Genomic DNA, 25,952 nt, shown 5'->3' with positions numbered 1-25,952 from the left:
CCTGAACATTGGGCTGGAGCACCATCAGATGCCTTTTTTCATGCAATTCTAAGTATCCACTAAGAGTAAATTTTAGACATACCATAGTTTGGGGGGATAAAACAATCTCTGGAAGCTGGAAACTCTTGCTTCCAAAAAATAATCTCTCATATGGAGTAAAGCAACAGCTAGAAATGACTTTTAAAAAAAATGTGACAGGGAGTGTGCATGTTGCAAAATTTGCCCCGGGGATGGGTGAAAATCATTTTTAGGAGGTAAAATGGATGGCTGTATGCATATGTGAAAGGTTTTGTTGATGTAGGTTGGAGCGTAGCTGATCAAATTCTCCTTTAGAAGCTGCCAACAGAAAAGACAAGCTGAACTGATCCCCAGATGCTCTGAAAAAAGTGAAGACTCGTTCCTCACGTTTTATTGTAAAAATAGTGCAAGAACACAAATCTGCAAGGCTTCTGTCAGCATACAGCACCATCTCTGGAATAAGTTCTCTTCAGCCTTGGTCAGAGCAGCTGATGATTTGGGAAATGGCATGTAGCTCTGCGTCTTTAGCACAATGGCACTTCTGTGAAGGGAGCAGTTCATGATCGTGGCTGCATGAGCCCCACGTGACAAAAGAGGCTCTGGAAATGTACAAGGGACCCATCATCAGAAAAGACGCTTCTCATATCTAAGAAATGAAAGGAATTGTGTTAAGCAACAGCAAAATGTGGCTGAAGATGGGAAGGAGGGAGGGAAGGAAGGAAGGAAATGAAAGAAGGAAATGAAAGTAGGAAATGAGGTGATACCTGGCTACTTGGAAATCATCTATCTCTTATTCTCATTATTTCACATCCAGTTTATACTAAGCTTTCTAACTGAGCCTTGGGCATCAGGAAGACCATATTCTGGCCCCAGTAAAAATCCAAATTCATCTCAATGATGAAAGCTAACTTCAGATAGTGATGGTGTCTGGCTGGCTAATGGCAAATTCTTTCTTGACAGAATCCCCCTTTTCGGATACTTGCGTGGTAGAAGATACAGTTATTAAGAATGCAATTTTCCACACCAGAAGCTCTAAAGCTAACTTGCACTAGAGTTCAAACAAAACTTGGGTTAGGGTTAGGTTAAAATCTCCCATGACGATGGAGAGTGGATAGTCTTAGTAGGGTGCCACCTCCTTTTGGGAGGGGAGGATGGGCTGAAGAGTGGCTGGTAAGACTGAGGAGAGTGCTGTAGAAGGTGACTACTAGTAATAGATGCAGCTAGGTTGCCCCATAATGGTGGTTCCATCAAGTTTGGCCCCTGTGGGATGGGTGTTCACTAATCTTGGGCCTGAATCCAAACAAGGTGTGGACTGACTGGGATTCCTATGGATTTCCCTGGAGGTTTCTGGGGAGTGGAAGGCCAGGAGAGAGGGGTGGGGGGAGAGAAGGGATTCCCTGTGGAGCCAGCCAAGGAGATCGTACTGAATAGAAGCTGGCTTCCATTACCTACAGTACTGGTGTCTACTACATGCCCCAGAGAAACAGCAATGGCTATCTCAGAATGGGGACTCAAAAAGGTAAACTGGCTTAAGCCTCAGACGATTGGAGAAGGCTTCTGATTCATTTATAGCAGTGCATTGCTGCTGTCAGCTTGTGAGTCACACAAGAAAACCCACTGAGTTTATATAATACAAAGACGTAGCAAATAAACCAATAACAAAAAGAAAACTTGGGGATCTGCCATAATTAAGAGAGCCCTTGGCAGAGTGGATGGGCAGGCTTGCTTGCTCACTGGAAGAAGACAGGGCCAGAATAGGGAAAGGTGTTATTGTCTGCCACAGAAAGCAATGCAAGGACTTTTCTAAGTGCTGCTTCAGGACAATCGGAAGGGAGAGAGCTGGTGTAGAAAGCCCTGCCTCCACCGTAGGACCTTTGAATTCTCCACTTATTCAAAATGAAAGGTGCACAAAACAAGCTTACGAGTGAAGGCCGTGAACTCCTCCTTCCACCTGAGCAGATGTTGTTCTCTTCTCGAATTTCAGCTCTCCAGAATACATCATGGCCCTATAGCCGTCAAAGGGAAGAAAAAGCAACATTCCCAATCAGCCACAAAAATCTTCACGGCACACAGGCACTACAACTAACGGAGTTGTACGACCGACCCAAATCAATCTTTTACCAGGAATTGAAGTCTTGCTTCATAGATTTCCAAACACCCCTGTTCCATCACAGGCGTACAGCCAATGCCACAACAGCTCCAAAAGGGTACTCAGCTACAGATCAGGGGAATGACGGAGAAGCTGCTACTGCTCTCACCTCAGCTGGGTTAAACTCTTTGAGCCGATATCTTGGCAGGAATGCTGGATGCCAGCAATCAGGTACGGCACGAATTTATGGATGGAGCCCTTGTCTTGCACAGCCCCAGAGACCCCCTGGGCCACTTTAATTTTATCCGTCTCACTGAGAAGAACAAACAACAGAGAAGCCCGTGAGAACTGCAGAACTGTGACTGTTCAATCCACTAATTATCACGGAAAAGAGGAGAAAAGAAATATTTGAAAGGAGAAAAAATATTTACTACCGTATTTTTCGGACTATAAGACGCACCTAAATTTACAGAAGGAAAACAAGAAAAAAATAGTTTTTGGCCTCCACACATCGGATTTTCGCCCTCCTAGGCCCCCAGAAGCACTCTGCAGTGCTCCACACCGCCTGTTTTTGCCAAAAACGGGCCCATTTTTGGCCTGCAGAGTGCCTCTGGGGGCCGGGGAGGGTGAAAATGCAACACGCAGAGGGTTCAAGAGGCCAAGAACGCCTGTATTCAGTCTAGAAGACGCACCTAAATTTTCACCCACTTTTAGGGGGGGGGAAAGGTGCGTCTGATACTCCAAAAAATACGGTACCTGTCCAACGGTATTAATCTATTCAGAAATGCATTCTGGCAACCTTTTGGAGGAAGGCAATCTTATTAAGGTGAAACAGCCCTGAAGCTTTACACAAACGTTCCCTTTTTTGCATGGATTTGTTTGTTTGCACATTAATCTAACTATTCCTCTTACCTGAAATATCTGTTCTGGCTACCCAGGTTCTTGTCCATTGCATCAAGAGATCCCATGCCACGGTATTTCTTCAGCCTGATCCCATCAGAGAAAAAATACTCCCCAGGGGCTTCTGAGGTAGCAGCTAGAAGGGACCCCATCATCACTAGAACCAGGAAAAACAAAGGCAAGCAACAGTGTGTGAGGGGATGTGGAAAGAAACAAACAGGAAATAGGACGAATTTGGGGAAGCAGGTTAACTTTGATATCAGCTACTTGCATGAAGCTAATTGCATTCATGTGCTGTATATGCACATAAACTAATGAAGGAGAGAAGCAATTTAGAACTAAGGAGGAATTTCCTGACAGTTAGAACCATTAATCAGTGGAACAACCCGCCTCCAGAAGTTGTGAATGTTCCAACAGTGGAAATTTTTAAGAAGAGATTGGACAACCATTTGTCTGAAATGTTATAGGGCAGTGATAGCTAACCTTTTCCGGATCGAGTGCCCAAAGTGCACGCCCAAATGCGCGCGTGCGTGCCTGAACCCCCAAAATGCGATGTGCACCCCCCCTGCATGTGCTGTATCCCCGCGCATGTGCACGCCTCCCTCCCCATGCACCCCCCCCCCCCGCATGTGTGGCAGAGACCCGAAGACCAGCTGGCCAGTAGGAGCCGCGTGCGCATGCGCAGCGGAGCTGAACTGGGGCAACAGCTCGCATGCCATCAGAGAGGGTCCTGTGTGCCACCTCTGGTTCGCCATCATGGGTATAGGGTTTCTTACCTGAACAGGGGGTTGGACTAGAAGACCTCCAAAGTCCCTTCGAACTCTTGTTATTCTGAAGCTATAATTACACACAAGTACTGTCTGTCTGTCTGTCTGTCTGTCTGTCTGTCTGTCTGTCTGTCTGTATCTTAACTTCCTGACAAGTTCCCCAATGTAGGCATGGTTTCCAGGCATGCATTTGAGCCACAAACATGATATATAGTACAATACAAGATCTCTCTTATGGTCTTACGATCGCACACAACTCCATTCCCTCCTGAAGGCTGTGCCTGGAAATTATCACGATCCCATGGGCTGAAAGTACATGTTAGTAAGTCATTTGTAGTTCTAGTCTCACCCGTGGAAGCGCCCAGGGCAAGGGCCTTGGCAATGTGTCCAACAGTCTGGATGCCTCCATCTGCAATCACTGGCACCCCAAATCTTCGAGCGTACTCAGACACTTTGTAGACTGCTGTGGCTTGGGGCCTGCCACACGCTAAGACTAAACGGGACACATGAAGATAACAAGAAGCAAAATAAGTAGTCAATTTTATTCTACGGCAGAGCTCCTAACATAGAAGGGTCCTCAAAGCGCATGGCATTTTCAGCATGAGCCTCCAACCCCCCCGCCCCCCACCCCAAATAAAGCAAATCAATTTTCAGAATAGGCATCCTTTTCACTGTTTCTTCCCAGAGTGTATCAAGGGAGTTGTATGTCTTTCCAATTCTGGCAAACCTCAGAGGGTATCTTCCCAGAGGCAGATATAAATCCATGCAAGTCTGATGATTTAGTAGTTGGTTCCAGTCAACCTACTTGCAGGTAGCATTCTCCAGCCACAGTAACAGTCACTAGCTGTAATTAAAAACTTGGTTTTTACTGGATGATCAGAATCCAGGATCTCACACTGAAGTTTTCATCAAGCTACCGTGTTTCCCTGAAAATAAGACCCAGTCTTGGGAGGGAGGGGGGGTTGCCTCCCAAAGTGGCATTAGGTCTTATTTTGGGGGGGGTGTCTTTTCCATTGTCTCACCTCACGGCAGTGGCACCGATAGCCCCACCCAGCAGGAGCCCATGTGGCTGCTGCCGGTTCACTTCTTCTGTGGCGACTTGCCGCCACTCATGCATGGCGCTCCTAGACTCTGTTTCGCCTTCAGAGGCAGATGTCAGGGCATGAGTGGCCTGGCTGCAACTGTCCTAAGGTAAGCGGGTGCAGGGCACAAGGGGGCAGATCCATCCATCACCACCCTAACTTGATTTTTACCTATGCGCCTTGCAGGGTGGATTTGATTTAAATCGAGTTGATTTAAATCACAATTTAAAACATGATTTAAATCACTAGTAAAAAGGCTTGATTTAAATCAACTCGATTTAAATCATAATTGTTAAAGAGCAACAGTCATCTCTGCTACTCCTTTGACCCACTGTTGACTCACCGATAGTCCCAGTGTTGCAGAATATACAGCCTCATGCTACATAACTAAGCTCCATTTCATGCTGAATAAACTAAATTATTTATGTATCTTAAATAGAAAACTATCTTACGATAGATTTTTACCCCAAAAGTTTTTTATTAAAATAAATTCGATTTAAATCAAAAAATCTGATTTAAATAAAAAAAAATCCAATTTAAATAAAAAAAATCTGATTTTTTTTAAAAAAAATCATTGATTTTTATCCACCCTGGCGCCTTGCCCCAACCTCATGCAAGCAGGTGCAACAGCCTGGGTGGGGTCTTAAGTGGGGCTTATTTGGGGGGGTAGGTTATACTGGGTGCACATGTAAAATCAATATAGGTCTTATTTTTGGGATAGGTCTTATTTTCAGGGAAACACGGTAGCTACTCCTGGAACACAGGGTGACTGAAACCAAAGCAAAATATCATCTGCTTAGAGCTCATAATGAGTCGGGAACAGAAAAAAAACCCCTCCAAAATATATCAGCGAGGGCTCTTTTATGCTTTTCATCAAATTGTGTGGCCTAGACTTTCCATTATGCCCAGATTGTAATTGATACATCATGGATAGCCTAGGCCATGCACAGAGATCAACATCAATAATACCCCTCCCTCCCACTAAATAGGACAATCTCCCCAGTGGACTTTTAATTCAAAAATCTTTTTCACCATTAGTCAGAATAGTGATTCAGATTCGTTCAGAACCGTGCAAAATTAGAGTACAAACTTCCTGTTAAATGCAGAGTTTCAGTACTGTCTGCACTGCCAAAGTCAACTCAGTGCTTCTCCAAGAAACTGGTTCCCACACAAATCACTTTTACACCAACTCAGCTGTTGTGTTTCCTCTCAATTTCTAGGGCCAAGTACAGGCAACCCAACCAGTTTGAATTTAACTAACAGCAACTGCATTGAACTGGAATTCAAATCAACCGTGAAATGGGCTGCCAGCGAAATCAAAACAGCGTTAGTCCTAAAGAGATGGTCTCATGTCTGCAAAGAAAAACATCAAAGCTAAAAAAGAAAATGTTACAAAAGGATTTTTTTCCTATGTTAAGAACTTTAAAACCTATCAAGCGATGTACACAAACTCACACTTCAAAAATGGTTTGGAAAAATTGCTTTGGATCTTGCTTGAGTTCAGCACACTTCTGCTATTCTTTCAAGCAGCCCATACTTGAAGCCCATAAGAGCATGAAAAATGACCCAACTGCTTGAATAAATAGCAGAGAGATATCAGGTCATGCATGGCCCAAAACATTATTTTTTCCAAATAATTTTTAAAGCATGCAGTTATGCTCTAAAATAGAAAAGCAATCTCCGAGGAGTTGAGTTTTGCAAGCTGATGTCTATGCAGTTGTACACTGAGACCAACCCTTTAAAAATTAGCATTTGGTACCATGGAGTGAGAGAATTCCGTTCTCAGCTTCATGATTCACACAGGTGGCATTGGGTTCAAAGCAGGGTTTGGAATTTGCTACAGCAATTTGATATGAAACTGTTCATAACCGTTTACATTTCCAAAAATAAGAGATACAAAATAGGTAGATGTAGTCTTTTATTGAACATACGTATTGAACAGACAGCCTTGTCTGAAAGGCTACAGCAATCTCCTCTAAACGTGAGGCACAGCAATATGTAAATAGAACTTAATTGCTTAATTGGGAAAACAATGGTTTAAGCACAACATTATTGTGTTCTTGGGTCTACACTCAACCCCTTGCTGGACCTTTAGCCATTCTAATAATGGGTGTGCAGATATTTCATCCCATAACATTCCAATCTTGTAATAAGAGTTGCTCCAACTGTTCTGGAAGTAGTCCATTTATAATGCCCTGTTTTAATTTTGACATCTCCAAAATACTGGTAACAACCATGCCAAGACGATAAAAATAGTTTATTTGGGGTCAGAATTTTTAATAATATCTAAGGATGGAAGCACTTTCTGACACCAAGCGAGGTACTGCTACCCAAGTGAACCCCTTGATTGTCCAATAGAGACTGGCAGTGATTGGCCAGGAATTCAGGAAAAACGTTTTTTTCCACTCTCGTAACATTTAGGCCTATCCACAGATCATGCTGAACCATAAAATAATTAAGTGGCAAACATGTTACGCATGTGTCATTCGCGTGGCCTCCAGTTTCTCCCGCGCAAGCTTTTTGCACATCCCGCTTTGTGGTTTGGCAATGATTAAATATGTAATCGGAACCCAAGATGATATCACATCATGTAAAACAAAGCTGTTTCAAACCAGAACAACTTATGATTTGTGGCCTGCTTCCTCTATTCCCATTTAACTATTGTCAAAGCATGGTTAGAAGTTCGGAAACTGTCTCTTCACCCATTCGGAGAAGGAGCCAATGGCCTTCACATGAAGAACACATTCACTCAGTTTAAATCAGCAGTTTTGTAAATGAGTGTAATATGTGCACGTAATTCAATGGGAGATAGCGGAGTCATACTTTGTGGGATCTTTAGATACTATTAAATAGAGCTTTGAAGTATGGGGATGGGTGGGAGAAAATGTAGCACCTGCCTGAAAATTCTTAAACCAAACACCTATCAATTGGCTTAATACAGGGGTCTCCAACCTTGGCAACTTTAAGACTTGTGGACTTCAACTTTGCTGGCTGAGGAATTCTGGGAGTTGAAGTCCACAAGTCTTAAAGTTGCCAAGGTTGGAGACCCCTGGCTTAATATACATCTGACATTAAATTTAAAACTAAAAAAAAAAAAAAATGCAGGGCCAACTTAAAAAAAAATCTACTGCACCTATTTTACCTCACAAGAATCTACAACATTAAAAACAACTGAACAAGGGGAAGATACATAATTCAGTAATTTGAGAGTTCTTCCCTCCTTGAATTATTTCCACAATACTAGCATTCTTCAGGGTAGATTTCCAAAATCGGAAGAAAATAGGATGCCAGGGTTTCAGAGAACCCGTAATTTCAGCTGTCATCACTCAAAACAACATCACAATCTTTCTACATGTTTTTTTTTTTAAATCTACAAACAGGCTGGGGAATTCTGGGAGTTGGAAGCCCACATATGCTCAAGTGGCCTAGGTTGAGAAACACTGGACTAGATTTTTGTTTAGAAAAATTACACGAGTTAGTAGATTCAGTCACGTTTGTCAATCAGAAGAAAAATGCCATATTTATCTGGGGAATATCTAGCAAACAGCTAACTCAGACAAAAGGAAGGTTCCAGAAGAGAAGTGATTACTTCTTCCTTCAAGAAATCTCTTATTGATCAATAAGAAACATCGATGACATGATACAGTTCCACAGCAAAATATGCTGAAACCTTCTTTCATACCGGAAAATAATTTCTTAGAGGAAAAAAGTATCCTGAATGGGCAACACAAATTATGTTTACAGCATTTCAAATACTGAAGACACTGCCTACAAAGGATTACTTAACTGAATAAGGGTTCATTTTAAATTACAGAGGTAGAGATTTTAATTAAAACATTTAAATGACTGCCTAGAGCAATCATTCATCGGAGCACAAATACTCTTCCTGGCAGGCATAAAGAACCACCTGTATAGCTCTAAAAGAAAACACAACGATGGGGGTCACTTTTTCTCTTAGGAACTGGCCTGCATAACTTAATACGTATCCAATAATCCTAATAGTATGTCCATAAATCACATTTAAAACATACACCTTAGTAGCTGGAGAATTTAGACCAACTCATACCATAGCCAAATTTAACATCAGAAAGAAAAAGCACATTACCTATTTTGCATTTCATACAATGAAAATTTAACCAATTTAACTTTTGGTGTTAAAAAGAGATTCAAATTAGAGCTTAACAGTGTGCAAGTTATCACAGAATTTGCGTCTATAAAGAAGAAAAAGAAGAGAGCAAAGGAGCCTTTTAAAATTTCAGTTACGGATTTAAGGAAGGAAACCTTCATTTGATAGCAACAACATTAGAACCCTGCTTTTGGAAAAACTCAGGGGGGAAAAAAAAAAAACAACTCAGCTTTAACACCCAGTGTCCAAAGCCATAAGACCTCAAGTGTGTCTCTAACCAGATTATTCTCAAACAAGCAGAAGGGTAGGAGGAGATAATGGGCAGCCAATCAGAGCCTTCCTCCAAGCCACAAAATTAAGGGGCAGGGAAGGGGGCAATGACTTACTATAGGTGCCAGTGACCGCGGAAGGGCATTTGGGGCTGTGGGACTTTAGGTCCGGAGGGACCTTTGGAGCAGCTGAACAAGACAAAAACACACAACAGTTTAGAGATAAAGAGGGAGGAACAAGCAATACCCTCCTGAACAGTGACACTGTGCAGCCAGGCCACACTTCAATCCCTGCAGGAAGCGGGTGAGGGGAGGAAACGCCTCCATGTATGAAACTGCCCTGACTTTAGGAACCCACAAGCCTCTTCTTTGTTGTTTTGGTGCTGATTTGACACACAATTCAACTGCAACATGTTCACGGGCTCTTTTAACCTCAGTTGCTCAAGAGTAATATCTCAGCCAGTCCCCTCAGAATTTGGACAGATCAAAAGGGAACTAATCGCCCATTAGGCTACCCCCCACACACACACTCCCTTCCCAAAACACTGTATGTATTTTTGTCCAGCAATCCACAGGGTCAAATCAGATTGATGGCCTGCAACGCTTCCCTTTACCTTCTTGTGTGATGCAGATAGACCCGCTGCCCATGCCAACCCTCAGGGCATCAGCCCCTGCGTCAATCAGGTTCTTTGCTTGGGCCGCTGTCACCACTGAGGAAAAAGGGAGAAAAGACGTATTAGGAAATTGGACTCCATTAACGTAGTGGCTATCGTCACTCCGTCGCAAGACATGGCACCTCCTTCCAAACAAACAGGACAGTTTTGTACAAGGCTGTTTGTCAGATTACAAGTGGTTCCTCGACTTATGACAGCTCGTTTAATGACACTTCAAAGTTACGACAGCTTCAGAAATCGTGATTTACAACAGGGATGGGTTCTACTTACCTTTGCTACCGGTTCGCAACGGGGCCGCACGCGTGCAGAAGCATTTTGATGATGTCGGGATTGGTGGGTGGAGCCTCCCACTGGTTTTACTACCAATTCTATAGAACCAGTGCGAACCAGGGGCAACCCACCACAGATTTACAACTTGTGGGCTTTCACTTACAACTTTTACAGCTCTTCAGTGGTTACAAGATTGCAAATGAGGTGCTTGGCAACCGGCTTACATCTATGACTGGTTGTCACATCCTGCGGTCATGCTATCTGCAACCTTTTTTTGCCAATTTCCAGCAAAAAAACACCATCCACTGGGATAGCTGGATTCACTTAACAACCATGGTGGTTTGCTTAACAACTGACATAAAATTGTCATAGAATCAAGCCTGGCTCAATTTACAACTGCAGCGACTTACATGGAAATTCCGGTCTCAATTGTGGGCATAAGTTAAGACCTACCTGTACAGAGGAAGCCATTATATCATCAGCTGGAAATATGGACTGAAATTCCAATTCTTGCTGGACTTGTGTTGGACAAATCTGCTTTAACGTTTGAAAATTGGGATGATTGTTACTAGGGCAGAGAACTACAGCAGAGCCAAGAATTTTGGTCATCAGTCATTGGGGTCGCAATTTGAGGTACCATGTGACCAAACATGATTCTACAATGGTCATAAAGTGAATTATTGCCATTGTAAAGCAACCTGCGTGTCATTAAGTAAAGCCATCCTTCTAGAAACTGGCAAAAAACCATAGGAAACCATGGTCACATGACGGTGGGACCTTGCAACCATTTATAAATGAAGCCGGTAATCAAGGACCTGAAATGCGATCACATGACCATGGAGGGGGTAGCAGTTGTAATTTTGAGAACTGGTCGTAAGTAGCTTTTTAAAAATCGGTTGTCACTTTGAATGGTCAGTTAAACAACTGGTTGTAAGTGTAGGACTGCCTGTACACTAATGAAGATCTTTGTTACAGTTATCCTTCAAGGTACTTCTCATTTCTATCTTTCATTTATCACATTTGAGTAATTTTAGGATATAAAGGTATCAATGCACCTGTCTCCTCATCCACAGCACATTTTATGAACTCAGCAAAAATTCTCATCAAACACATACCGGCTTCATTAGAAACTGAAACAAAATAGTTACCATTGCCTCCAATGACTTGCAGATGAGGATATTTCTCCTTGATGTATTTGATCATGTTGATTTGAAAAATGGAGTTCCCCTGAGATGAATCCTAAAGAAGAAAAAGAAGAAAAAGAGTTTCCTGTACTGCTCCTTAAAAAAAATAAAAATAAAGCCATTTGAGTTGGAATCTAACATTCTGTACAAGGACTAGCCAATTTTTTTTCTTTCCAGCTACTCGTTAGTACTGAATTTAAACTGAAGCAACTCAGCATATGATCTAATTCAGAGGCCTTCAAACTTGGCAGCTTTAAGACTTGTGGACTTCAACTATGCTGGCTGGAGAATTCTGGGAGTTGAAGTCCACAAGTCTTAAAGCTGCCAAGTTTGAAGACCTCTGGCCTAATTGAATCGACCAGCAACTTTCAACAATACAAGTCCTAATCCCTCAGAACACCTACAACAATTACAATAATTTCACCTAATTATCCAAGTGTGTCTAGCATGAAGTTCAACCATTATCTCCCTTGCTACTCTTCATGGGACTCCCATTGTCTCTACACTTACCAATACGATGACATCAACTCCAGCTTGTGCCAGCAGATCAAGACGGTACCTATCATCTTCGTGAGTCCCAATGGCTGCCCCACAGAGTAACTGTTTCTTGGCATCCTTTGAAGCCAGGGGATAGTCCCGATTCTTCTTCAGATCTGTGCGAGCAATTATGGCCACCAACTCTCCCTTTTCATTAACAATTGGCAATTTTCCTTGAAATTAAAAAAAAAAACAAAAAAAACCCCTGCTGTTATTTCCAAAGAACAATTTTGGGTTTTTTCCCCCTCATTATATAGATGGAAAATTCAGTTTCCTTTTTGGTTTAATTGTCTATATTAATATTTTTGATAACAAGGCAACTAAAGTTGCACAGTCTAGTACCTTCATTAAATAGAAATGATTCCAAAGCATCTGATACTTAACTCAGCTAAGGCTACAGAAGATGACTAATTAACCAAGGGAAAAAAAAGAAAATAGGATATCTATTGGAAGATGAGGTTAAAAATATTTCTTTTTTTTTTTACAGTGTAACACCATCATTTATTCAGTATGCTTTTGCTTTATTTTGACTTAAAGGTAAAGGTTCTCCTCGCACATATGTGCTAGTCGTTCCCAACTCTAGGGGGCGGTGCTCATTGTTTCAAAGCCGAAGAGCCAGCGCTGTCCAAAGATGTCTCCGTGGTCATGTGGCCGGCATGACTAAACGCCAAAGGCTCACGGAATGCTGTTACCTTCTCACCAAAGGTGGTCTCTAGTTTTCTACTTGCATTTTTATGTGCTTTCAAACTGCTAGCTTGGCAGAAGCTGGGACAAGTAACGGGAGCTCACCCCATTACACGGTACTAGAGATTCAAACCGCTGAACTGCTGACCTTTCAATCAACAAGCTGTCTTAGCCACTGAGCCATTGCGTCCCTTTATTTTGACCTACATGAACCCAACTGTTACGGTTTAAAGACATTACCTTACAATGGAAACAATTCATGATGGCTTATTCAAATCTGGCTTAGCCAAGGGTATCCACCTACTAAAAATGAGGATTTAACTAGGATTTGAGTACAGAAGCTAAATGTTTTTTTCCCCCTCAATGGATAATGGGGTTTGTATGTCACCAGACAATATATTTGAATGACTGAATTATCTCATTTTAAACAATATGGTCCTAGTCTAACAATCTAGAACTACACTAGACAATGCTGATACTGCACAATGTAGCATATTTACTTAAGAGGTTAGCAGGATTCATGATTATTAGAGTGACATCACAGTAACGAATCCTAAAATTAACAAAGCCTTAAAGTTAAGCAATAGCACTTAGATTTATATACCGCTTCACAGTGCTTTTACAGCCCTCTCTAACTGGTTTACAGAGTCAGCCTATTGCTTCCAACAATCTGGGTCCTCATTTTACCCACTTCGGAAGGATGGAAGGCTGAATCAACCTTGAGCCTGTTGGGATTCGAACTGCCAAACTGCAGGCAGCAGGCAGTCACCAGAAGTAGCCTGTAGTACTGCACCACCGTGGCTCTTAAATGTACATTAAATACTTAAATACATAAAAAATGTAATAGTGTAATATTCAATACATAAACTACTTTATAGCTATTCTCACATACCTTTTTTACTCCTCTGCAAGATTTCATTCGCTTCTTTTAATGTAACTCCTGCAGGAGCTACAACAAGATCTTCCCGTTTGGTCATGATCTACGAAAAATAAAAAAACTGAAGTAAGACAAATGTCTTTTCCATTTTGGCTGAGAAAAGCAGCACTGTCTAACAGAGAAATATTTGTCAGTCCAGAGTAATCTAATTTAATTATTATTATGGAAGAAGAAAGACGTTTCAGTCAGACTTGATATAATTAGCTTAATGCGGAAAAGAACAATTTACCATAATGGAAGGAAAGTAACTTAATGCCAGACATTATTACTGTCCCCAAATCAGGAATTACACAACTCAAAGTAATTGTCTCCATCTGGCTTCTCAATTAGTGTTAACAATCAGTTTTTAAAGATCCATTTCAGACATAACTTCAGATTTAACAGTTCAGTTTCAAAACCACAAGTGAAATAATTCTTAAAAATAAAAGAAAATACATCAGTATTATTTTTCACCTCCAATCTCCCTCCCAACCTTATGATTCCATTATAAACAATATCAACAACGTTAGGAAAAGTGAAACTAATGCTATTCTGTATTAATCGCTTGCAAATCTTATAGCTTGGAACACTATGTAGAGAAAGTGCTAGAACTTGGAATCTAATTATTTTAGATGGGCTGTATGTATTAGTGTGTTAAATGGAGAAAGTTTAATCACAAGTGCTTCTAGCCACAAACTGAAGCAGTGTAGCCTAGACACGGGCGCATTCTCATTTGCCTACAGATACAATGTCGAAGACTGAAGGATTAAGATGTCTGACCTGACAGAAATTCTGTTTGGTAACCAAATAGCTTTTCAAGGTAACCAAATGTAGCTTTTCCTTTTCCCGTTTCCAACGTTTATCAGGAATCCTTTAGAAATGTGTTACAGGCCACTTCTGTCTGAACTTTAAATCATGCTATTTGCTGATTTTTGTCAGCACAAATCCAAAAATAGCAAGGGAATCAAGAGCCAAGCGCAAGACAGGTTGGAATGCTGCAGTGCTAAAACCCTCACATCCAGTTACAGTAGTTACATGAATGCTAATTCCAGAAGGGTTTTTCATCAGAAGGCAATGGGAAGAAAGTCAGCTGGCCGAACAGGGAAATAGTAACTTGCAAAAACAAACGCTATGCTGCATGCTCTCTGGAAAACAGGAGCAGATCTTGGAATATGTTTTTAGAAAGAGGTTGCTGAGGGAAAAAAAAAATACTGCAAAACTAAAAATACACAATATTTAATAGTGAGCTTGGGGCCTTAGCTCAAATGTAAGTCTTCCTCAAAAGCAATTGTCACAAAACATACTGTAGCTTGGTATCAATAAAGACAACAAAGTCTATCTTTTATATCAGGGGTCTTCAACCTTGGCAACTTTAAGTCTTGTGGACTTCAACCTCCAGAACTCTGGGAGCTGAAGTCCACAAGCCTTAAAGTTACCAAGGTTGGAGACCCCCGTTTTATATAGTCGATGCTGTTTTTTTCTGATCAATACATCCTTAATCAAATCTCTTTCTGACTCTGGTCGGTGTACAATAATGAGGACCGAAGTCCTTTCTTTTCTTTCAGGGAATCCCCGCACCAACCTCACTAAGTGGCAGTTCATGCTCTTCCTCTTTCAGGAAATCAATGTCTCGAGAGGAGATAATCCCCATGAGCCGGCTACCCATCTTCCCATTGTCTGTTATGGGGATGCCACAGAATCCATGACGGGCTTTCGCTTCAAATACATCTCGGACCCGATCATTAGGGCTCAGCACCACCGGATCTGTGATAAATCCTTGTTCATATTTCTGGAATAGGACACATTGAAAAAGGAGAATGAGAGACTGAGACATGAAAAGAAGAGTCGTATCACTCCTAGTAAGGTGTTCTCTATCTTTGCCAGATCCTCTGAGATTCTTTATTTATTAGATGTTTATCCTGCCTTTATTACTTCATAAGTGGCTCAAGGAGGTAGACATATCTAATACTCCTTCCTCCTCTTTTCCCCCCACAACAACCACCCTGCGAGGTAGATTGGGTTGAGAGAATGTGACTGACCCAGATTCACCCAGCCAGCTTTCATGCCTAAAAAGGGACTATAACTCACAATCTCCTGGTTTACCATGCATCTTACTCTGAAATTGATTCTGGGCAGTTTACAGCTAAAAAGTTACTGTAGGACAGGAGTGTCAAACTCGATTTCATTGAGGGCTGCATTAGGGTTGTGTTTGACCTCAGAGGAGTGGGATTGGCCAGCTCAACGTCACTCATGTCGGGAGGCGCCTGTGGCGGCCGGAGCACTCTGCCAGCAAAAATGGAGCTTGGGACGGCTGCGTGCACCCCTCCCGAGCTCCTTTTTCACTGGCAGAAGCACTACAGGCCAGTCCTTCACTGTTCCCAGGGCAGCCCCGCAGGCCAAATTTAAGCAATGCGTGGGCCGCCTTGAGTTTGACACCCCTGCTGTAGAATGATAGTAGTGTACTGCACTGTATAAGTTAGTAATTGTAATGCCAACATAATTAGAATCAGTTAAATATATCCTGCTTTAGGGCCCACAAGTTGCTGATCAGAAGACTTTAATTAGCTTTAATTAAATGAAAGTACTAACTATTATAAGACATTAACTGTCATAAGACAAGGAATTTGGGAAGAAGAGAAGAGGAAGCATGCAATCACTTATCAATTCAACTTGTCACCTGATCTTTCATTTCAGCTATAATAACTTGCATAGATATTTTTGTGGTTTTACCTTAACTTTCCGTACTTCGTTGGCCTGGAATTCCGGGGTACAGTTATGATGGATGAATCCTATTCCTCCTGTGAGCTGAACAAATACAGAAAAAAAAAAAACCATGCTAAAACTAGAATAAGTTCCTTCACTGCCCTCTGCCAAGAGACAACAAGTTTAGCAGGAATGCTTCCCAGACTGATGCAGTTTTTTAAGGAGAAGACTCCGTTTTGGAAGGACATCGTGTTAAAGATTGATATTACAGAAATACATACTTTGAAGAATATGTGTAAAACTCAGCATTTTAGTTTTATATATATGAAAAACGGGAGGGAAGAAAAGTTCAGGTCTATAGCATTAATGAAATCATGTGTTGTTTTTGTTTTTTAAAAAAGAGGGCATTTAATTTTTAATTGTGTTACTAAATACTCTACAGTTGCTTCCTCTCTTTCCTTAGGACCTTTGTGTCCTGAATATTGAACTGCCTTTGAATACGTTCTCAAAAAACCAGGAGCAGCTTGATACAAGAAAAGTGGCATGAAACCTGGACAATTGGGGAGCAGCAAAGGAATGTGATACCTAGAAGAACTTGATAGTCAGCCTCATTCTGCCATTAAGATTTATATAGCAGTAATTCTAAAGTTTCTCTCCACTAATAGGATTGCTAGCGCCATCTCTTGTATCTTTCATCAAAACCGAATTCTACTTCATTACACAAATCCTAAAGAGCAGCATTTAGGACAGCAGTTCAAATGACAAAAAAGAAAATACTTTGCAGTAACCTATCAGGATAACCCTCTGCGTTTCCCAAACGTAAACAACCCCACTTCAGATTACGTCAATCCTTCCTGCTCTCCACTTCTATTTACTTACCGCCATTGCAATAGCCATGCTGGCCTCTGTTACAGTGTCCATAGGGGAGGATACCAAGGGGGTTTTCAAGCTTATCTTTTTGGTTAGAGCAGAAGTCAAGTCCTTAAAATAAACAGAATTATTCGGTAAGAAAATGTTACATCATTTCAAGATATTTCAAGATTCCGATTTTGCTAACATGGGTACTAGACCATTTAAAAATATTCTTTTTTAAAAAAAAGCTTCTATGGCTATGAAACGCTACATTAGTATTATTAAAGAAGAAAGCAGTTAATTCAGAACATTCTTTTAATATGCAACACAAAAGCCAATTCCATACTCACCACTTGGTCTGCAGTAAAATCTATGTAGCCAGGGAGAATAAGAAAGTCACTGAATAATGAAGAAGGAAGAAAAATGTTATTGAGCTTGTTTGTGACATAAATACAGTTCTTGTTAACATGTAAATATAGCTTCTATTTTGTGAATCTTTGTAGCATGTTTGAGAAATTACTTACTATAATTCATATCCCAGAAACTCTGATGCTAAGTTCCAGACTCAAAATGCTTCAACTAGAAAGGTTATTGCTTAATAAGAACCATCTAACCCTCTTAATAATTACAGAATTTAATTCCATCCCCTCGAAAATTATTTCCTGACAACTTGTGAAGCTCATTTTCCTCTTCAATCCCAAGAGAGTTGTTTTTTTCTTTTTTTTTTGGCTGATTTTCAAAGAAGATAATTATGTCACTAATTGTAGTCACAGAACTTCAACATAATATGTAGCTTGAGCCTAAGAAATTCGCATGTGCATGCAAGGCCAAAACTGCCAGATCCAAAACATGTTAATGGTCAAAGCAGGTTTCATCAAATTTCAGGCACACCTATGCAACCATAACACTCAGGCCATGCTCCTACTCTAACACTGGTCTCAAAAGAGAAGGAAAAATGCAAGAACAAAAAAATTGAAAAATTTATAAGGATTAAAAATAATTAGCAAAAGCAAAAATTTACCCTTAAGCCACAGATTCTAAGGAAATCAGGAGCAATATATTTTCCAAGAAAATCTCTCTGTGATTCAAATATGGGATTGGTTTTTTTAGAACTTATTTTCAACAGTAGAGTTCAGCCCACAGAATTGTTACATAACTAAAACCTCTTTAAAAATACACATGTCCAATTACTATAGACTTGGGATGGTTTCAAAGCCTGTTAAGACACAATAGGCTACCTTCATTAACTCCAACTGCTGTTTCCAGAACTTTTGTTTTTGTTTTTGCCTTTTCAAAGGAGAGAGTCTGTAATTATAACGAGCGCGTATATATGGATGTCAGTTCTTGCTTTCTTGAGGAGAGCAGTGCTAACCAAGATTTCATCTCGAAACCCTGAAAATTACTATATTTATTTCAGGGTGGATTTGATTTAAATCACAATTTAAATCATGATTTAAATCACTAGTAAAAAGGCTTGATTTAAATCAACTCAATTTAAATCATAATTTTTAAAGAGCAACTGTCATCTCTGCTACTCCTTTGATCCACTGTTGACTCACCGATAGTCCCAGTGTTGCAGAATATATAGCCTTGTGCTACATAACTAAGCTCCATTTCATGCTGAATAAACTAAATTATTTATGTATCTTAAATAGAAAACTATCTTACGATAGATTTTTACCCCAAAAGTTTTTTATTAAAATAAATTCGATAAAAATAAAAAAAATCCGATTTAAATAAAAATTTTTTTATTTTTTTGATTTTTTTAAAAAAAATCATTGATTTTTATCCACCCTGATTTATTTATAAAATGTATTGGCTGTCCATCTTACCACAGGATACCAGGCCAACTTTTAATCTTAAAAAGGTAAAAACTATGCAAAGCTAAAAGCCATAAATAAAATACTATGAAGAACCAAATACCAAGGCCTAATTAAAAGATGGAGAGAGTGGGAGCAGGATCAGTGGGAGGTGGGATTTGTTATTAATCTATCAGTCACCTCCATCTCCACCATGATGTCCCCCCACTGGAGCCTCAAGCTAACTGGCAGAACCAGGTTTTTATGTCCTCACGGAAGGTCAGGAGGGTTGGAGCTGACCTCACTCACTACTACCAATTAAAGTGAAAGTACTCAACTAGATACACCAGTTGTGACAGGAAATATAATCAAGATTTTCCAGTTATAGGGAAACACTTTCAGAAAAGTATGGATATCAGGCAATTGAATTTTGTAAGCACCCTATCATACATGTATCTATTGGAGTTTCCTTCTAATCTTTCTATTCCCCACTAATTAGTCAGAACTGATGAAGCTTCCTGGAGAAGCAGCAAAACGTTTTCAGGAAAAAAAAAAAGCAAGAAAGTCCAGTTGCCTTTTGAAAAGCACCATTGGGACAACCATGGCCTGGATGATTGAGAATCTCCACAGACATTCAAGAGGAAATGCTAGCTGATGTTTAACCAAACTATGACTCAAACTTGAAAATCTTCCAGTCCTAAAAAAAACTTCCATTGAACTTCTTATACACACAGATATCTAGGGTTATGCTGAAAACACACAGAGATTACTGAGAGTACAATAAGTACCTCTACACACTTTTACAATCCCAACCTATCTTCTGTACCATTAATGCTTACGAATAACAGTTTTATAATGTTGCCATTTTTACATATAACATTTGTATGAATTTCTGAATCTGACCGGAACCTGTCTTAACTATCTCTGTACAAACGTTGTGATGACTCTGACACTAAAATGTGTAATATACAATTCAGTTTCTGCATTAAAATGCAATACAATGAGTAGTGCTAACATACGTATGCTTGATGAGAAAAATTGCTTGCTATTAGGATTTTACTGCATTTATCAGTAGATAGCAGGTGACACCTATTGCTTATAAAGAATCCGGTGTTTCAACTGCAAAGTGTATTGCACATAGATAACAATTATTTATAGATAGCAGTTTTATAAGGCAGGTTGCTATGGGAGTATTGCTGGTAAGAAAAGTCAATCAACTTACAGGATAGGAGTTATTTTGAAAGCACTTTCTCAAATGACTTCCTAGACAGAGAAACTTACGAAGAACTTATGTAAATATGCCCTACTGCCAAGAGAATTGGAATCACATGAAACTCCATTTTCTAATGAAGGGGTGAGTGTAGAAGAAGACAGTGAATTGGAAAAAAAAAATCTAGTAGTTGGAGTTTCTGCCATATAAGTTGATGTACAAGTCCTTATTATTTTTGTTTTTTGGAAAATAATCTCAAACTTTCTGATAGCCATGCCTTATCATGTAAACTTCCTTAACAATGATTTCAGCTATTCTCCTGAATTTTAACAACTGATTATCATGTTTTTACTGGTAACTTCCCTGAGTGTGAAAGGTAAGACATAAACTATCTAAATAAATAGGGCTGTAATAGAGGCTTATTAACCATCAGCACAAAATGCTCAGAACATGGTTGGAGTGCATTCACTGTCCCTTGCAGTTTCTTATATAAAGATTATGACCTAAGGACTAAAATTGGTCACATGAACCAACAGGTGGCTAAGTAATGCATATGCTGTGTCCAAACTCTGTAGAAATACTTGTAACCTGAGAAACTATATTAAATGATTCTCTAGGGTGGAACTACCAAAAAAAAAAAAGGAAAGCAACCAGTCCAGTGGCACAGAGAGTGACATGTATATTTCACATTTGTGACCACAACATTTAAGAGACACCATTACCTTATAAGCCTGCAAAGTGTAGAAATGTTGAGGTATGCAGAATATATGTCAAAATTTAAACATTAGGAATGTCAGAAACAGAAAGGATAGCTAAAAAAAAATGACCAAAAGATATTCCTCCTTGACCATCAATAAATATGCAATGTAAAAGAAGAATGATTCCACAAGTGTTCATTTTGTTCTGAAACAAGTTCTAACCACCCAATGAAAGTAGAGCTATATAGCTGGAAGAGATCTCTTTCACTACTGGGTAGGGAAAGAAGCAAAGCCTATGTTCTCAGGCACTCATGGCAGTGAAGTTATTATTACTAGATTATTAGATTTATATTACATCAGGAACATTTTTGAGTTGAAAAAGGCTCCTTATTTCGTAACATCGTCCTGAAAATCTTCCAGTCCTAAAAAAACCTTCCATTGAACTTCTTATACACACAGATATCTAGAGTTATGCTGTAAACACACAATACGTACTGAGAGTACTGACAGTACAGTAAGTACCTCTACACACTTTTGCAATCCCAACCTACCTTCTGTACTATTAATGCTTACGAATAACAGTTTTATAATGTTGCCATTTTTTACATATAACATTTGTATGAATTTCTGAACCTAACCGGAACCTGCCTTAACTATCTCTGTACAAACTTTTGTGATGACTGGGACACTAAAATGTGTAAATATGCAATTTACTTTCTGCATTAAAACGCAATACAATGAGTAGTGCTAAACAGGAATATGTATGCTTGTTGAGAAAAATTGCTTGCTATTAGGATTTTATTGCATTTATTTTATTCTACGCTATAATTGCGCTTAGGTATAAAAACCCTCCACCAGGAGGGGAAGCTTTTTGGACATCCCTTCACAGACGGCTATAAGAAAATCAGAGTAACCGGGAGGGCACTTATAATCACGCACGGCGGCGATCTTTAAGGTTTTTTTTTCCCCCCGCGGATTTGACATTAAAACCTCCGAGGGGCTCCTAAGCTTCCCTTTGGGTCCTCCCACTCTCCCTCCAGCTGGCATCATCCCAGTTGTTGCAAATGTTTGGCAACTGGAGGAGCAGATTGTCCCAGACGTTGGTCCTGGCACGAGGATCGGAGCAGCTGGTCCGCAGAGACCCAGCCAACCCACCCACCCACCCGTCCCGCCAAGCCGACCGCCTTGGACGCTCGCCCCGTCCATCCTCTTCCTCGCCCTTTGCGACGGCCACGCTACCTCGGGACGGCGTGTGAGCGGTGATCGCCGTCGGGGCCGTTGGAGAAACTCCGGCTCGGGATCCCCCCCCCGCTTCCCACCCCACCCCATTAAGCGCCGTTCCGTCACCATCACTTATCACCCGCCTCCCCGGGCACCGCATGGCAGATCGGCTGCCCCGTCTCTGCCACGCTCGCTCGCCCGCCTTCCCTTCTCCTCCTCCTCCTCCTGCTCACTTGTAAGTCAGCCCGTCGCCACAGTTCAGCATCTGCTGCGCCGTCAGCCCGTCGTCCGGCACGTAGCCGGTGCCGCCGCTAATCAGGTAATCGGCCATAGCCGGTCGGGGCCGTCCGACTGCTGAGCGCGCTGGAGAGATTCCCGCGCCTCCTGGACTCAGAAAGACCGGGACGTCACCGACGCGAGACAGAAAAGAAAGGAGCGCGCGAGGAGCCCCGCCCCTCCGCCGCCGACGTAGGCCCGGTGACGTCAGCGGCTTTTTCTCAAGCTCCCTGGAGGCGGGGCTGCTCTTCCCCTCCCTCCCCCCCAGCTCTTATTTGGAGCCGAGCTGAAAAAGTGAGAAGGGGGCGTGTCCTTGCATTGTACCTCCCCTTCCCTTTTTCTTTCTTTCTCATTCTTTCTTTTTCTCTCTCTCTCTTTCTCTTTCTCATCCTCTCTTTCTCTCTTTCTCTTTCTTTTTTTCTCTATTTCTTTCTTTCTCATCCCGTTTCTTTTTCTTTCTTTTTCTTTCTTTCTCTTTCTTTTTCTTTCTCATCCTTTCTTTCTTTTTTTCTTTCTCTCTCTCTTTCTCTTTCTTTCTCATCCTCTCCTTTTCTTTTTCTCTTTTTCTTTTTCTCTTTTCTTTTTCTTTCTTGTTCTCTCTCTCTCTCTCTCTCTCTCTCTCTCTCTCTCTCTCTCTCTCTCTCTTTCTTTTCATGTGCCGAAATAAGCTAGGAGCGCTTTGGAGAGGCGCTCTTCTCTCGTTCTTTAAACGTCTATGGAGATTCTCAGTCATCCAGGTCATGGTTGTCCCAAAGGTGCTTTTTTTCAAGAGGCAACCGGACTTTCTGGGTTTTCTTTGAAGGCGTTTTTCGCTTCTCATCCAAGAAGCTTCTTCAGCTCTGACTGGATGGTGGGGAATGGAAGGATTTATATTCCTTGCAGTCATCTGGTGCTAACGAGTGCTAATGACCAAGATGACTGCAAGGAATATACTGTAAATCCTTCCATTCCCCCCATCCAGTCAGAGCTGAAGAAGCTTCTTGGATGAGAAGCGAAACATCTTCAAAGAAAAACCAGAAAGTCCGGTTGCCTCTTGAAAAAAGCACCTTTGGGACCCTCATTCTTTAGATGAGCTGCAGGACACCCATCGACGTGACTTGTCCTGAGCAAGGGAATCCTCTGGGCTTAAAAGTAGAAAAAGTCTCCCGAGAACCAAACTCGTGTATCCCATGAGTGGACTAGTTCGGTTTATTTATCCTACAGCTAGCACACTCACTTGCAATAAACACGGGCAAAATATAAAACATAGAATATAAAATCTGAAATCTTGACGGGAAGGTTATATTTAAGTTGCAAATATAACTTTTTACTTCATTTGTGGCAGCCAGGAAATCGGCAAAATGTCCATTTATAGGCTGTGTTTTGACAGTCACTATTGTATTGGGAGTTTATTTTTCAGCCCCATAGTCACAATTTGTTGATAGACCTTTGCCCCACTTATAGAAGTGCCAAAGAAGCTAGGCTCAGAGAAGGGCTTCTGAGGCTTGGGGGGGGGGTGCGCAGAAATAGCAACGAGGTAATATGCGTGAAATTGCCGGTACCAGTCTTAGGCTCTCATCGACTTTTCCTTTAGGGTGACTGGCAAGGTAGTATTGTATGTGATTCGCTCCTCCACCCTCCGTTGATGGTATCGTTTCCAAAACTTTAAGGTCCCGTTCAACCGGTGAAATCAACACCGTTTAAAGATACGGTTTAGTGTAGTTTCTGTCTCCCTCATTTAGAGCCAGAAGAGGGCTTCCGAGTCAAACCTACTACGAAAGGAGTGTTTTATTATAACTTTACTGCAGCACTTTAAAAAGATCGTAACCCTGGACTACTTTCAGTTGAAAGGGGAAATCAAGCCATTACTTCAGCTTTATAGCCGATGATTCAAGTGCTTATCCTTATCAACGTTTTGATAAACCAGAGTGTGTTTCTATTTCAAAAGCTGCTTCCTAAGCAATTTGATTATTTATTTTGGAAAATTTATATTGTTCATGTTTTGCTTTTTAATTCTCCAACCAGTTAGCGCATTGCCAAATGAACACAGGATGTAAAGTATTAGAACTGTATAGTCATCCAGATTCAAATATTTGCATCTTAAAAAACAGCTAGGTATTTTCAACTTATTGAAATGCAAATGGTACATCTGCACCTGAGTGTGGTCTAAAATTGGATTTGTATTTCATTCCATAAGTGGAAAGAATCTACCTTTCACATACTTCTTCCCTACGTCACAAAATTTATTAACTTTGAAAAATTTTGCACAAGAAATGCTGGAATACATGAAATTTTGTTAAATATATAAGTAGTGTGTTGAAAGTTCAATTTGCCTTTCAAAAACACAATTTTTCTGGCCAGTGACATTTGCGGGAGAGAAACAAGAATACTTTAAGGCCTTAGAGCAGTGATTATTAAACTGAAAATGATATAGCCATTTGTAATTTTGTGTTTGTAGAGTTAAAGATCCCATTTGGGATGGCTGTTGCCAAAATATTTGAGCAAAACAGTTTTTGTGGAGATAATGACATTATCTCCTGAGAGTCCCTTGGACTGCAAGGCGATTAAACCAGTCAGTCCTAGAGATCAACCCTGATTGCTCTTTAGAAGGCCAGATCCTGAAGATGAAAATCAAATACTTTGGCCACCTAATGAGAAGGAAGGACTCACTGGAGAAGAGCCTAATGCTGGGAAAGATCGAGGGCAAAAGAAGGGGACGACAGAGAATGAGGTGGCTGGATGAAGTCACTGAAGCAGTTGGTGAGAGCTTAAATGGACTCCGGGAGATGAAAGGAAGGCCTGGAGAAACATTGTCCATGAGGTTGCGATGGGTCAGAAATGACTTCATGACTAACAACAAATGACATTATTCCAGGCTAGGAAAAAGAGAAATTAGGTCAAACGGTTTAATAATCATTGTCTTAGAAGTAAGGAATATTCTGTGTATGACTCAAAAGTACTTAGATCCCTCATATTTTGTATCTTAAAGAGAATTTAGATAAACTTTCATAAATAATTTACAAAAGAACTGGGAGGACATTTTTGAGTAACTGAAAATATTAACCTATTAAACATAGAAATGGCATTGATACCAAGGTTGACCATGTATGATCCCTTGCACAAGCCTGATGATGGCAGATGAGATTCTGTCGAAACGTTGCCGAAGTGCTCTCAATCTTATACGGGAGAAGACCCGAACACACCAAGACTTGCATACCTGTACCCGTGAAAATCTACAAAAACATATACATACATACATACATATGTTAAGATGCATGTATGGATATGTGAAAAAGTGTACACCTGATGAAATGTTTTTCAACATATTTCAACATATAGCTAGCTCTAACAATATTGTTAGAGGATATGTTAACATAACCATTTACATTTTGTAATCCATTGTGTAATTTAAATATAAGTAGTCCCCGACTATTGACTATTCAGTTACAATGGCACTGAAAAAGGTGACTTACAATTGACTCACACAACTACTCCAGCATCCATAGGGTCACATGATAACCATAGGGTCACATGAGAATTCATGTGCCTGGCAAGTACAGGTAATCCTTGAGGTGACAGTTCACTTAGTGACCGTTCAAAGTTATGTGATAATCCCAAGTGTTTACAACAAAGTCCCGAAATTACGAATGTTGCAGCACCATAGCAGTCATTAGCCCTTATGAACCACCAGAGGAACT

General features: G+C 40.7%; 1 protein-coding gene across 2 annotated transcripts; it reads right to left on the bottom strand.

Moving 5' to 3' along the window:
- Window positions 1-550: 550 nt before the first annotated feature.
- On the bottom strand, window positions 551-22,409 carry IMPDH2 (inosine monophosphate dehydrogenase 2). Of its 2 annotated transcripts, XM_070936803.1 has the most exons (15): window positions 22,233-22,409; window positions 17,422-17,470; window positions 17,099-17,200; window positions 16,247-16,321; window positions 15,099-15,305; window positions 13,493-13,580; window positions 11,890-12,089; window positions 11,344-11,434; window positions 9,866-9,961; window positions 9,369-9,440; window positions 4,124-4,267; window positions 3,020-3,164; window positions 2,277-2,420; window positions 1,941-2,024; window positions 551-664 (listed from the first exon to the last, which is right to left on the bottom strand). In XM_070936803.1, exons 1-15 carry the CDS (start codon window positions 22,328-22,330, stop codon window positions 643-645), a joined length of 1,617 nt encoding a protein of 538 aa, XP_070792904.1. In that variant the 5' UTR covers window positions 22,331-22,409; the 3' UTR covers window positions 551-642. The 2 variants fall into 2 exon arrangements, with proteins under 2 accessions (XP_070792904.1, XP_070792905.1); XM_070936804.1 differs by lacking the exon at window positions 9,369-9,440 and having other exon boundaries at window positions 22,233-22,408.
- Window positions 22,410-25,952: the final 3,543 nt, after the last annotated feature.

The sequence above is a fragment of the Pituophis catenifer genome, unplaced genomic scaffold (genome assembly GCF_029215685.1).
Source record: "Pituophis catenifer annectens isolate HBS135680 unplaced genomic scaffold, rPitCat1.0.hap2 SCAF_2, whole genome shotgun sequence".
Taxonomy (NCBI): Eukaryota; Metazoa; Chordata; class Lepidosauria; order Squamata; family Colubridae; genus Pituophis; species Pituophis catenifer.
This window is presented reverse-complemented; position numbering and strand designations above follow the sequence as displayed.

Bases quoted from the DNA above. Each gene is read 5' to 3' on its own strand.
- IMPDH2 (XM_070936803.1), bottom strand. From the start codon at position 22,330: ATGGCCGATTACCTGATTAGCGGCGGCACCGGCTACGTGCCGGACGAC. The intron at 17,471-22,232 runs GTGAGCAGGAGG...TTCATTATTCAG, and splicing joins GGCGACGGGCTGACTTACAA to TGACTTTCTTATTCTCCCTG. The intron at 665-1,940 runs GTAAGCTTGTTT...TTCATTTCTTAG, and splicing joins GGAGTTCACGGCCTTCACTC to ATATGAGAAGCGTCTTTTCT.